The 13072-nt window shown below is 44.9% G+C and overlaps 4 protein-coding genes across 5 annotated transcripts; 2 read left to right on the top strand and 2 right to left on the bottom strand.

The window, feature by feature from the left end:
• Window positions 1–911: 911 nt before the first annotated feature.
• LOC108600548 (coiled-coil domain-containing protein 6) lies at window positions 912–3349 on the bottom strand. The gene is made up of 5 exons (XM_017988207.2): window positions 3248–3349; window positions 2587–2704; window positions 2433–2523; window positions 1530–2372; window positions 912–1468 (listed from the first exon to the last, which is right to left on the bottom strand). The coding sequence occupies exons 2-5, from the start codon at window positions 2700–2702 to the stop codon at window positions 1001–1003; spliced, it is 1518 nt and encodes a 505-aa protein (XP_017843696.2). The 5' UTR covers window positions 2703–2704; window positions 3248–3349; the 3' UTR covers window positions 912–1000.
• Window positions 3350–3444: 95 nt separating this feature from the next.
• Window positions 3445–7011, top strand: LOC108600547 (ribosome biogenesis protein BMS1 homolog). Its single transcript, XM_017988205.2, has 2 exons — window positions 3445–5256; window positions 5308–7011. The coding sequence occupies exons 1-2, from the start codon at window positions 3489–3491 to the stop codon at window positions 6990–6992; spliced, it is 3453 nt and encodes a 1150-aa protein (XP_017843694.1). The 5' UTR covers window positions 3445–3488; the 3' UTR covers window positions 6993–7011.
• A 47-nt stretch (window positions 7012–7058) lies between these two features.
• LOC108598618 (lebercilin) lies at window positions 7059–9481 on the bottom strand. The gene is made up of 5 exons (XM_017985317.1): window positions 9280–9481; window positions 8721–9215; window positions 8433–8658; window positions 7616–8377; window positions 7059–7554 (listed from the first exon to the last, which is right to left on the bottom strand). Exons 1-5 carry the CDS (start codon window positions 9360–9362, stop codon window positions 7279–7281), a joined length of 1842 nt encoding a protein of 613 aa, XP_017840806.1. The 5' UTR covers window positions 9363–9481; the 3' UTR covers window positions 7059–7278.
• A 683-nt stretch (window positions 9482–10164) lies between these two features.
• On the top strand, window positions 10165–12988 carry LOC108600435 (unc-112-related protein). 2 transcript variants are annotated; one of them, XM_017988009.2, is made up of 2 exons: window positions 10165–10391; window positions 10473–12988. In XM_017988009.2, exon 2 carries the CDS (start codon window positions 10586–10588, stop codon window positions 12707–12709), a length of 2124 nt encoding a protein of 707 aa, XP_017843498.2. In that variant the 5' UTR covers window positions 10165–10391; window positions 10473–10585; the 3' UTR covers window positions 12710–12988. The 2 variants fall into 2 exon arrangements, with proteins under 2 accessions (XP_017843498.2, XP_017843499.2); XM_017988010.2 differs by having other exon boundaries at window positions 10445–12988.
• Window positions 12989–13072: the final 84 nt, after the last annotated feature.

Raw genomic sequence — 13072 nt, 5'->3', positions numbered from 1 at the left:
TTTCTGACCTGAAATTTTTTTTGGTTTTCACATGACTTTTGAAGCAAATTTTGAATCTAGCTTGTTCTATCTTTTTTTTCTCCTCAATCTAGCTTATATTGCCTCTATATATTGCTATATATATATATATTGCCGAACATGTCCGATAGTTTCAATAATATCGATATATAAAATTGTGTTTTTTTTTTTATTATATAGCTTTATGTAGGTTTCACCAAGCGCAGAGATAGCAGCTTCTGCATCCAATGTATTATATTTCTGTTTGGTTTTTAAAAAAGATTCTCTCTTATATACCAAAAGACTTATCGGTATCCGCAATGCTGCCAGATGTGCGCACATATTTATGGCCCATTTACCAATGTTGTAGAAGGGAGCACAAATTCAAACGAATATTTTCAAAAAAGACCCCCTTCCCATACAATGTATTTAATAGAAGACAGGTGGATAGCTTAAATTGTTGAACTTTATTTGTTGGCTTACATGTACGTACTTCAAAAACTTTTAAGACCCACAATGCATGCGAGGAAAAGTGGGGAATCGGCTTTAAATACATATTTTTAGATTATCATTTAAATGGAACCGAACAGAAGTAAAAAACATTTCATTTCTTAAATATAGTACTAAATATTCGTAAACTCCTAAGAACGCGCGTCTAGGAATTTCGATAGTATATAATTGAAGGAGGTTTTAGTTTGTCGCCATAACTTTAAGAGATTTTGATCAAATAGAAATAAATGTAATGCGACTTTGAGCCGCTCCAAAGAGAGATAGAGAAGCTTACAAATATAGTGAAGATTTTAATGTTTTTATACTTTCGTTAAACTGGTTGGTTGCTTGCGTGCGAATTTGTATGTGTATATATGTAAATGTGTGTGGTGTGGTGTTGTTGTTGGGCGTGCGTGTGTGTTTGTGTGTGTGAGTAGTGTAGCGAGGGAAAGAAAATATATATATAGTATAGTGTATATATATATAAATATATATATAGTGGTAACACAGATACCTAATCCTTGCATGTCGATGTATCCATGGGACTGGCTGGCTGTATAAAAGCCGTGGCCGCACCGCCGTTTGGCGGATTAGTTGGCGTAAAAGCCGAAAGTGAAGAGTTGCTGCCACTGTTAACCAAATTGCCGCTGGACGAATTGTTCATCAAGTTGGACGATGAGGACGATGCGCTGCTGGATGTGCCTGTTAACTGGTTATTCATCGAGAGTATGCCTCCAGCAAGAAATGTACCTGCCGCTGTTGCCTGTGGCAGCACCGCACCCAAGCTCAGTCGTTCGCTGCTCAAATTCGACAGAAATCCACCGGCTGTAGCACCTGCAGTATTATTACCATAAATGGCAGCAGAACCAGTGGCCAGCAGTGGATTTGTTATGTTGGTTAGCACATTTGGTGCGGAAGTGTTTAGACCCAGCATGGGCGTAGGCAATGCTGGCTTTATAAAGCGCTCACTGGCGCGTCGATTCTGCAAGGCAAATATTTACTTTTAGTTTATGATGCATTGTTGTTAACTTTTCTAAGCTCACCACAAGTTGTCCGCAGGCATAGCAACGGTTCTGACCAGCTGTGCCTGGACTGAGCGGGCGACTGCTCGATGGACTGTGCGAGACGGGACTGCTGATAGTGCGCTGTCTTTGAGCGTTGACAGCGGCGGCAGTGCTTGGCCCAGAGGCCATTAAATTCTCATTATAAAAACGCTCCTCGTCCATTTCGAGCGATGACTCCGATTCAGATAGATGGCGGCAGAGCGCCTCGCGTCGTTCTACTTCCTGCTTAAGCTTGCGCTGCAGGCGTGCGTTCTCTTCCCTGATTGATTTCTCCTCCTTTTGGGCGGTAGCGAGATTGGCGCGCAGACGCACAACCTCGGAGCGCAGCGTTTGTATGTGTGCGCTCAGATTGGTGGCGGTGTCGCCATTGGCATTATTGGTGATATCACGTGGCGTTGTTGGATCAGACACCGGCTGATCAAGTTTGATTTGCAGTGAACGCTTCTCAGTCTCCAGCTTGTCCATACGCTTCCACAGCTTGTTGACTAGTGCCTCCTGCTCCTGCTCCAGCGTGTTCTCCAGCTCAACCATTTCGCGACGCAGTTGCTCCAAATTGGTTTGCTTGTTATCTGTCTCTGCCTGCAGTTTCTCAATTTTGCGCATTAGCTTATTAACCAAACACTCTTGCTCCTGTTCGAGTGTCTGTTCCAGCTTGCATTTCTCCTGGCGCAGCTGGTCAAGCTTGCGCGACAAATCATTGGTTAGGCATTCCTCCTCGCGCTCATAGTGATGGGCTAGCGTCTCCTTCTCTTTTTTCAATGCTTGAATCTTTTTCAGCAATGTGTTGGAAATGTATTCCTCCTCTTGTTCCGCCTTGGCTTGCTGTTCAAAGTTAAACATTTGTCAAGTATTTCTAGAAAGATCGCACAGCTCAATACTTACGATGATGACTGAAGCCTGCTTAAGAAAGCGATTCTCCTCTTGTACCACTTTGCATTTAGTCTTTGATGTGTCCAGCTCAGCCTTTAGAACTCTAAGTAAGCATTGAAAAGTTTATAACAAAAATCTCTATTATTTAACTCTTTGTTTAACTCACTTATTTTGTTGCGTTAGTGACTCGATGCGCTTCTGCAGCTGCTCTCTTGATACTGGACTCGGTGGCAGCATTGTACCGCCGTCCAGTGAACTTTCCGACTCACAAGGACTCTCCATATCTGCGTTAAGACGTACAGAAAATAAATGAAACTACAAAGTTGGCAATTAATTTTCACTTTTGTTGCTTTTGTTTAGCTTGTGAATAAAATAATGTATACAGTCTGACGTCTGCTGTGCTCTTTTTTTTTCATTTCTTGCATATTTTTGTTGTCGCAAACAAAGAACAGCGTCCGTGCGCCATAGAAGATGTTTAACCTTCACTTGTGTGCAGTTCACTTATTTCATTTTTTTTTTTTTGCATTGAAATGGTTTTTTATGCAATTTAAGAAATCGATAGCAGCACAAGGTCAGACGGATTGGCCAGCGGCATTGAAGTCGACGTACATCTCGTTGCAGGCGGCTCCGGAAATTTACACTGCCACTGGCCACCGCCACCCACCCTACTCACAGTCCCTCCTCGTCCCCCTTAACGACACAAAACCACATTCGCAATTGCCGACAAAGGCGTTGTGCTTTGCTCCCAGCGAAAGTTCAACCTTTGCCGTCGCTTGTACTTACTATACTTTACCATTTTGCATGGCTTTTTGTTTTATTTGCATTACCTGAACTACTCTGCACCTCGCTTTCGCTTCGCTTCCCTATAAGATTTTTTTACCTAAACTATTTTTTTTTTGTTTCAATCACGGCAATGATGACAGTGAGCTTGCCCACAAAGTATCATCAGCAATCAACCGCAAGAGTGGCAACGCCGTTTATGCCCGCCTGGTCACTCATTAGTTTCTACGATACTATCGTTCAACACGTGCTATTAACTTGTAAACATTTAAAAATATTTGCCAAATTATGGCCGACGATGTAGGCCAAGATAAACGCAAGCAGCATCGTGCACGTCAGTCTGGCGTCAAGGCTGACAAAAAGAAGCTGAAAACTAAGAAAGATGCTAACCAAAAAGAGCCCGAGCTGACTGCGCGCCAACGCAATCCGAAAGCCTTTGCGATTAACTCGGCACAAAGAGCTGAGCGAAATTTCCGGCGCAAGGAGGATCTCACAGCCAAGAAGCAACACATACCTGTGGTGGATCAGACGCCAGATGAGCCGCCACCAGTGCTAATAGCCGTTGTGGGTCCGCCGAAGGTGGGCAAAACGACATTGATAAACAATCTTATCAAGAGTTTCACGCGCACAAATGTGACCGAAATACGCGGTCCCATTACCATAGTGACATCAAAGAAGCGCCGCATTACGCTGCTGGAATGCAACAATGACATCAACTCCATGATTGATGTTGCCAAGTGCGCAGATTTGGTGCTGCTGCTTTGCGATGCCAGTTATGGCTTTGAAATGGAGATTTTTGAATTTCTTAATATTTGCCAGGTGCATGGCATGCCCAAGATAATGGGCGTGCTTACCCATCTGGATATGATTAAGAACACTAAACAGTTGCGTAAGCGCAAGAAAGAACTGAAGCACCGCTTCTGGACTGAAGTCTACGATGGCGCCAAATTGTTCTATTTATCCGGACTGCTGCATGGCGAGTACTTGCGCAACGAGATCAAGAATTTGGGACGCTTTATCTCCGTTATGAAATTCCGACCGCTGCAATGGCGTGGCGCACACAGTTATCTACTCGTGGACCGCATGGAGGATGTCACCAACACAGATACTGTGCGCCGCAATCCCAAATGCGATCGCGAGGTAGTGCTCTATGGCTATGTGCGTGGTGTACCGCTTAAGCAGGAGCACATGGTGCATATTGCAGGCCTGGGAGATGCACGCATCGATGAGCTAAGCGTCATTCCCGATCCGTGTCCACTGCCTGGCACTGAGAAGAAACGCAGTCTCTTGGAAAAAGAGCGTTTGCTTTATGCGCCCATGTCGGGTGTGGGCGGCATTGTCTATGACAAAGATGCGGTCTACATAGAGCTGCAAGGCTCGCACTCGCACAAAGAGAAAACAGCCGAAGCAACGGAGCAGGAGGCGCTGGTTAGCAAGCTGATAGACAAAAAATCAACCATGGATGAGCAAATTGAGCAACAGGAATTCCGTCTCTTCTCTGATGCTGCGCCCATTAAATCCAAGGACTTTAAAAGCGACGATGAGGCTTCTGGATCTGACGATGAAGCTGAAGCCGATGATTCTGGCTTAGATGCAGCCTCCAGCGACGAGGAGGATGAGTTTGCAGCGAAAGATTGGCGTGGCGAAAGCAGTGATGAGGAGCAGGATGCTGAACAAGATAGCGAGGATGCGTCCTCTGGCGATGAGGAGTATCAAAGCTTGACAGACATGAAAGGCGGAGATGAAGAGTCGGATGAGTCCGATGATGAAGAGTCGCGCATATTGGCCAGCAATATGAGCTGGAAGACGAATTTGGCGCAGAAAGCGCAAGATGCTTTTCTACAACGTCACTCGGAGTCCCGTAACCTCATGCGAATTGTTTATGGCGTATATAATCAAAGCGAGCGCAACAAGCAAGAGGCAGATGAACAAGGTGGAGATTCTGACGAAGAGCTGGGTGGTCTATTTCGCGTGGCCTCCAAGCAGCAGACTGAGCTGCAGAAGGATAAGGATATACGTGACAAGGAGGAGCGCTGCGGATTCGAGTATCAGGGCGGTTAGTCAAGTGTTTGAGCATATGTTTTATATAAATTCCTTGCCTTTTTAGATGCCACAAGAGATTGGCTATCCGATGAGAACAAGCTGCTGATTAAGAACTGCTTTGTTACTGGTAAATGGAAGGCTTCCGAAGATGCAGAGAATTTGCTCAAGTTGGATGACATGAGCGATAACGACAGTGAGGTCTATGGCGACTTTGAGGATCTAGAAACTGGTGCACAACATAGTGGCAAGCCCAAAAATGATGACGATGCTGAGAAAGAAGTTGCACCAGAATCTGCTGACGCCAGCCTTGGCAAACGCAGGATGACGCGCGTCGAGGAGGAGAACCTCACCAAAACTGAGCTTATGGCCAAGAAGATGAAGCTTAAAGCAAAGTTCGATGCTGAGTACGACAATAGTGGCGAAAAGGGTGAAGAAGAGGGTCGTATAACTGGCGATCATGGCTTCTACGATGACCTCAAGGCGGAGGCTCAAAAGCAAAGTGAGCTCAACAAGAGTGAGTTTGCTCATTTGGACAATGAGCTGCGTATACAAATTGAAGGCTATCGCGCTGGACTATACGTACGCTTGGGTTTTAACAACTTGCCCGCAGAGTTTGTGGATAATTTCGATGCCAGCTATCCGGTGTTAGTAGGCGCTCTCAACATGACCGAGGAGAATGTTGGCTATGTCAATTGCAAGGTGAAGAAACATCGTTGGTACAAGAAGATACTCAAGACAGGCGATCCTCTGATTGTGTCCATGGGTTGGCGACGCTTCCAAACTGTAGCCATTTACGCCAAGGTGGAGGATAACTTTAGACAGCGCTATTTGAAGTATACGCCTAATCATGTGACCTGCAGCATGACCTTCTGGGGACCCATAACACCACAGAATACGGGCTTCTTAGCGCTGCAAACTGTGCGGCAGGATCAGGAGGAAATGAAGCGTTTGGGTTTCCGCATTGCAGCCACAGGTTGCGTCACCGAGTTGGACAAATCGTCGCAGATTATGAAGAAGCTCAAGCTGGTGGGACATCCCTTCAAGATATACAAGAACACTGCGTTTGTAAAGGACATGTTTAACTCGTCATTGGAGGTGGCCAAGTTTGAGGGAGCTAAGATTAAAACCGTGTCAGGCATACGTGGTCAGATCAAGAAGGCACATCATACACCCGAAGGTTCCTATCGTGCCACTTTTGAAGACAAAATTCTGCTTAGCGATATTGTGTTCTGTCGTACGTGGTTTACTGTAGATGTGCCACGCTTCTATGCGCCTGTTACAACGCTGTTGCTACCGCCCGCGGAGAAGAGTCAATGGCAGGGCATGAAGACACTTGGGCAGCTAAAGCGTGAGCGTGCCATCAAGAATGAAGCACAGCCGGATAGCATGTATACGGAGATCACACGCAAGCCCAAGATCTTCCGTCCATTAGTCATACCCAAGGCATTGCAGCGCGCACTGCCCTATAAAGACAAGCCCAAGCTGGGTCCAGAGAATCCTCGCACAGCTTTGGAGCGTGTGGCTGTTATAAACTCACCCTATGAGCAGAAGGTATCCAAAATGATGAAGATGATTGAAACAAACTATAAGGACAAGCGTTTCCGCCAACGCAAAGAGACGCAGCAGCGCATGAAGAAGTTCAAGGCGACTAAACGCGCCGAGGAGGCCTCCAAAATGAAACGGCAAAAGGAGCTGCGCAAGAAGGTATCCCGTGCGATCAGCAAGGTGCGCAACAAAAACAATAATTGATTTAAATATATTCATAAGTCTAGCTATGAGTTATTAAAAAAATTGTATAAACATTTAAACACGATCTACTTTTTTTGCGTTTGAAGCGGCGCAGCAATTGTAGTCAAGTGCAGCAACTGTTGCACACAGAGCCTGCCATGGGTAGGTCATCCATATGGCAGCCAACATGCTGTGCAGCAGTTGCCGCACTTGCTGCAACTGCAGCGCAGCGCGCGCTCTTTACTTACAATCAATTGCAAAATATATAATTTAACATAGCTTAGTCTAGGTTGAACTGTTAGCAACTTTAATCCTGGCTCTTGTTATCATCGATAGCCTTGAGCGCAGCAAGTAGCGCATGCTTGCGACTTCCTACGGTTTGTCCCGCAGGGGCGCCAGTGGAAATGCTGTTGCGCTTCTTCTTGGAGGGATCATCGCGCACACTGCTGCCTGAGGCCTGGCGACAGAAAGTATTCAGGAAGCTCTCACGCTCCTTGTAATCATCGGAGATCTGCTTGCGTATGCTGGACATATTCTCCTTCATGCTGGGCGGACGTCCATTGCCCTTGACGGGTGTGGCTTTCTAAGATAAATGAAATCAATAACAATTTATGATATATATATATATAAAAGCTTGAGCTTACAGATGTGTCGCCACTTGTAAGTTGTGAAGAAGAATCGTCATCATAGTCATCTTCCTCAGTCATGTCCAGCATCTCATTAATTTCGGTCTTGGTTTCCATATACGTAGAGTAGTTGACAATGCTCATTTCATTTGGATTCTCCTCATCGTTATCATCAGCGCCTTCAGACGCATTGCCCATTGCCCCATAATTATCCATGTCCTCCTCACCATCAATACCTGCATCCTCCTGCTCATAGTCTTCCGCATAATCAAATTCCAATGTCTTGGGCGTTTTGTTTGACTTTGTTTCGCTTGTGGCCTGCTTTAAGGACAAATTGGCATCACGACGTTTGCTAGTAGTCGAGCTAGCGCTAGCTAAGGGTAGTCCACCAGCACGCTGGCGTAAGGTAGACTTGCTACCGCTCGCATTGGTTTTATTTTGATTCAACAGCTGATTGAGTGATGGTCGCGATCCAGTAACTGTCGTGTTACCAACGGGCTTCACAGCTGGTGGCAGCACCAGTTTGGGCTTTGTAGGCTTTTCCTCCTCATCAGGCACATCAGATAGTAGTGAGCTCTTATCCTCATCGTCGCCATCTTTTTTAGCATAGAATGGGGACTTGCTAGACAAGCCCATCGCATTAAAGTCAGCTTCATTTTGTTTCTCAATGGCACTGTCCAAAGTTTCCAGTGATTTCTCTAGCTTTTCAAGGCTTTCAAATTGATCAAGGTCCTCCAAGACATTCAACTTGGCGCGACGCCCCGAGCACTTGTCATTAAGCTAAAGGTATTAATATTATATATTTTTTAAATATTTAACAGATTGATTAACTGACTGTAAATTCTTCCAACTTGCGATAGCCACTAAGCTCCAATCTGGCCTTCTCAAGCTTGAGCAACACTTCCTTGCAGCGCTTCTGTTCATTCAGCAGCTGCTGGCGACAGTTTTTCGTTTCCAGCTGCAACTTGCGTGACATGAGCTTCATATCGTTATCCTTTTCGATCAAACGCTGCTCCAATGTACGCAGCTTCTCCTGCAATTTCTGGCGCTCATCGAGGTTTCTAGTCAAAAATTGTAGTACAATCATTAAATATTTACATTATGTATCATCTAAAAAACATACCTATCCTTATTTAGCTGACTATAGTGCTTGTTCTGATCGCTTAGCGCCAATATTTGTGCCTCTTTCTGCTTGATTTTCACCTCCAGATCCTTGTTGGCTGCTTGCACATTGCGAAATTTGGTCTGCCAGACGCGTAGCTCTTCGGCATGGGAATGCAACAGCTGCGGCAATTCTGCTCCCGTGGACTCGTATTTATTCAGCGCATTGGATTGTCGTTTATGCATGGTGCGCAACATGCGATTCTCGTGCGCCAGATTAGCAATCTCGGTTTGGGCATCGGCCAGCTGATTCTGAAAGGTTTTCATGCGTAGATTGCGCGCCGACATCACACGCTGATGTATTTCGCTGTTGGTGTTGCTGGGTACCATGGCAGGCTGACGCATAGCGCCATTGCTGCTGGACTTCATGCCAGTACGGGGAAGCTGCTTGCGCTGATAGATTTGGCTCGCCGATTCGCGGGAGCTTGCCGAGAAGAGGCTCTCACAGCTTTTGGTCCTATTAATTATTGAATGTGGCATGTTGTTTTAAAACGAGGGCTTAACTTGGTTAAGATACTTACGACATGCTGTTATTGTTGTTGTTATTGTTCTCTAGGCGAGGCGCAGCACTGGCGGAGGAAGCGGGCTTGCGCGGCGATACCATTTAAAAACTCCACAACTCAGGCACAATATATTTTTATTTCGCAGTGCGTTTCAATTTAGGTGTAAATTTTTTGGTGCTGCGTTCATTTATGTGTTTTATAGTTAAGCCGGCACTTACAGATGTCGAGTTGTAACTGAAAACTCCCAGACTGCTGCTGTGGTTACGAATTTCTCGCTTGTTTGTTTATTTGTTTGTTTGTTCAAAATCATTGACCATGTTTACTCAGTGCTTGCCTTAAGCTGCGTCCCGTTGCCATGGAAATGATACGCGCTGCATGCTCTAGAAAGTGTCTGAGTTTTTACAAATTAAGTAAAAAGTTATTTTTAAAATTAATTTAACGGTTTTGTGTTTGTGATCGCAGCTGATCCGTCGTTAGCCTTGTTAAACTATTTTTAAAGATTTAAGTATCGATATATATTTGGTAATAGTTCGTTGAATGTTTGCCCATTAAGTTTTTCGATAGTTACGCAATTTTTGAGTCTTTCAAGCAAAATAACACTAACATTTAAGAGTTTATTATAACATTTATTATATATATTTATTAAAACATTTACTATAACATATTTCATTTCATAGGACTATATTACTAACGTCAACTTTTCTAGAATAGCAACAAATCTGGGGCTTATTTTGAAAATAACGTTTTTTTAGTAACAATTATTTATTGAAATATCGCAAAGCATATCGATACTAAATTCATAATACTTTCTGCTATCTATCGATAAGCTGAGATTTATTCAGCAACTCTAATTGAAAGTGAAGCGAGAAAGTAAATATTTGAAACAGACTTAATTAAAAAATAAGTTATTTAAATGCATTAAAAATCAATAAATGCGCCAGCATAACGCTTCATGCTGCTAAACATATTGCTGTGTAACTAATTCAATTGAAGTTTAATCACTTGGCGAACCCAAAATAAAAAAACAGACGAGAAGAGAAATGTTGCTCCAATTTCTTAAGTGAAATCCAATCAATGCAATTGATGCGCAACCGGAATTATTACAACATCTGTAAATTGCCCGCATTCAAGTATGTACGAAAAAACAGTTCAATTTAGTAGAAAAATTTCAAAATTTAAACAGCTGCTGTTTATTTTCGTTGCATTTGTAGCCGACGGTAGACGTGGGTGCCAGCACAAGGACGTTTGACGTCTGGCAGATTAAGGGCAGACAAATACTGACGTCAACAGCTATATCTAATTTTAAATAAACACTGCTGCCATTATGATTCACGTTGGCGATAATACATGGAATCTGCGTATTTATATAACGGACCTCGCCTTGGAGCGCACGTTGCGCGTGCGCGGTGATCAGCACCTGGGCAGCATTATGCTGCAGCTTGTTGATCCCGAGAATCCCAAGGACTGGTCCGATCATGCGCTCTATTGGCCAGCCAAGAACATCTGGCTGTCGCGAACGCGCGCCACGCTCGACCAATGCGGCGTGCAGGCGGACAACCTGTTGCACTTTACACCCATGCATAAGATGTTGCGTGTGCAGCTGCCGGATTTGCGTTACATTGATTGTCGTGTCGATTATTCGGTGAAGACATTTGCAGCTGTGGTGAATCTCTGCAAGCAGTTGGACATACGTTATCCGGAGGAGCTGTCGCTGTGCAAGCCGCTGGAGGCCGAGCATCTGAAGAAAAACTTTGCACAAATGCCGCATCTGAAGCGTGTGCCTATTGCCGAACCGGATGGCACAACGTACTTGCAGCCAGCGCTAGATACCAATTCATTTGTACCCATTAATTCAGCCTTCAATGGCGGCAGTAATGGTAGCCTGGACAAACCCTCATCACCTGGCATGTTCTTCTGTGCACCGCTATCACCACACAATGTGGCCGCACGGCGCTCGCCCACACCAAACCATACGCCAGGTCAGTGGAAACCCACACACACTGGTTATGGCACCTATGATTCGTCGTCAAGCTTGGGCGATTTCCAGGAGAACTTGGCCAGCTCACCACACACGCTGAGCTCCGAAATGCGTGCGCGCCTCTTGCGTCCCAAATCGCTGGTGGAGAAGGCTCGTCTTAATGTCAGCTGGCTGGATAGCTCGTTGTCGATTATGGAGCAAGGCATACGTGAATACGATACGCTCTGTCTTCGCTTCAAGTACTACACGTTTTTTGATCTGAATCCCAAATATGATCAAGTGCGCATCAATCAGCTGTACGAGCAGGCCAAGTGGTCTATACTCAATGAGGAGCTAGACTGCACTGAGCAAGAGATGCTCATGTTTGCCGCACTGCAGTTTCAGGTGAATCACCAAGTGCCATTGCCGCCGCTTGCCAATGTCGATTCGGGCATAGAGAGCTCCAGTCAAGAGAATGAAGATGATGACATTGACTCCGCCTTGAATGAGCTACAAATAACGCTGGAGGGTAAGAATGCGCAAAATGTAAACATAACACGCATACCCGAGCTCTCGGATTATCTGCGTTTTCTCAAGCCGCAGCGCTTTACCTTACGAGGTTATAAGCGTTACTATTTCACCTATCGTGACCTGCACTTGCATCTCTACAAAAGCGCTGAGGACTCACGTCGCACTGCGCCCTCAATAAGCATTAACTTGCGGGGATGCGAAGTAACCCCGGACGTGAATCTTGCGCAGGGCAAGTATGCCATAAGGCTGGAGGTGTCTCCTGAAGATCGCCATGGACCCAATAGCGAGGTCTGGGTGCGCTGCGAAAATGAACAGCAGTATGCCAAGTGGCTGGCCGCTTGTCGTTTGGCGGCCAAGGGACGCTCTCTAGCGGACAGCTCCTATGACAGCGAGGTCGATGCAATTTTGTCGCTGCTACAAATGCAACGTCCCATGCATGGAGTGCATGTTAACATTGATCCACGCTCTGTGGATGCGGTGGATTACCTGGCGCCCAAGATTTTGCGCAAGTTGTCCAACAAGGCGGTGCATCGCATATTGGAAGCGCATTCCAATGTTCGAGAGATGACCCAATTGGAGGCGAAGTTAAAATATATACAAGCCTGGCAATCTCTGCCAGACTTTGGCGTTTCGCTGTTTGTCATTAAATTCGATGGTCATCGCAAGGAGGAGCTGCTGGGCGTGGCACATAATCGCGTCATGCGTATGGACTTACATACGGGCGATCACATCAAGACCTGGCGTTACAACAACATGAAGGCTTGGAACGTCAACTGGGGCATAAAGTGCATGATGATTCAGTTCAATGATGAGAATGTTGTATTCTCTTGCCACTCCGCCGACTGCAAGGTTGTGCATGAGTTTATTGGCGGCTATATATTCATGTCCATGCGATCGAAGGACAACAATCAAACACTTAATGAGGAGCTCTTCCACAAGCTGACGGGTGGCTGGGCTTAAATACTGCTAAATAATTGCAATGATAATATAGATTTGACAAACGTTTTATTGTTGACTGTGCCCATGCTGACCATACCCAATACTCACAATTTTAATGCAATTTTAATTAATTTAATTTTTTGTAACCTTTTTAAGCGTTTTTAACTAATCCCATGGATTTAACCTATTTATATATCCAAAGGCCCTTTTGCCTGCCTAACTGTACTGACTAAGCCTTTGTTGTGGCCTTTTTACAACTAACTCTTAAGCAATAATAAAAAATATTAGCACATTTTAACAAACACAATTAGTTTCATTTAAATCTCGAGCGCAACACTTATCGATTTCGGTGTTAAGTGGCGATTATCGATTGCTGAAACAGCT

This window comes from Drosophila busckii, chromosome 3L, assembly GCF_011750605.1.
Source record: "Drosophila busckii strain San Diego stock center, stock number 13000-0081.31 chromosome 3L, ASM1175060v1, whole genome shotgun sequence".
NCBI lineage: Eukaryota > Metazoa > Arthropoda > Insecta > Diptera > Drosophilidae > Drosophila > Drosophila busckii.
This window is presented reverse-complemented; position numbering and strand designations above follow the sequence as displayed.

Bases quoted from the DNA above. Each gene is read 5' to 3' on its own strand.
- LOC108600547 (XM_017988205.2), top strand. From the start codon at position 3,489: ATGGCCGACGATGTAGGCCAAGATAAACGCAAGCAGCATCGTGCACGT. The intron at 5,257-5,307 runs GTTAGTCAAGTG...TTGCCTTTTTAG, and splicing joins CGGATTCGAGTATCAGGGCG to ATGCCACAAGAGATTGGCTA.
- LOC108600435 (XM_017988009.2), top strand. From the start codon at position 10,586: ATGATTCACGTTGGCGATAATACATGGAATCTGCGTATTTATATAACG.
- LOC108600548 (XM_017988207.2), bottom strand. From the start codon at position 2,702: ATGGAGAGTCCTTGTGAGTCGGAAAGTTCACTGGACGGCGGTACAATG. The intron at 2,524-2,586 runs GTGAGTTAAACA...ATGCTTACTTAG, and splicing joins TCACTAACGCAACAAAATAA to AGTTCTAAAGGCTGAGCTGG. The intron at 1,469-1,529 runs GTGAGCTTAGAA...TTTGCCTTGCAG, and splicing joins ATGCCTGCGGACAACTTGTG to AATCGACGCGCCAGTGAGCG.
- LOC108598618 (XM_017985317.1), bottom strand. From the start codon at position 9,362: ATGGTATCGCCGCGCAAGCCCGCTTCCTCCGCCAGTGCTGCGCCTCGC. The intron at 8,659-8,720 runs GTATGTTTTTTA...ATTTTTGACTAG, and splicing joins AGTCAGCTAAATAAGGATAG to AAACCTCGATGAGCGCCAGA. The intron at 8,378-8,432 runs GTCAGTTAATCA...TAATACCTTTAG, and splicing joins GCAAGTTGGAAGAATTTACA to CTTAATGACAAGTGCTCGGG.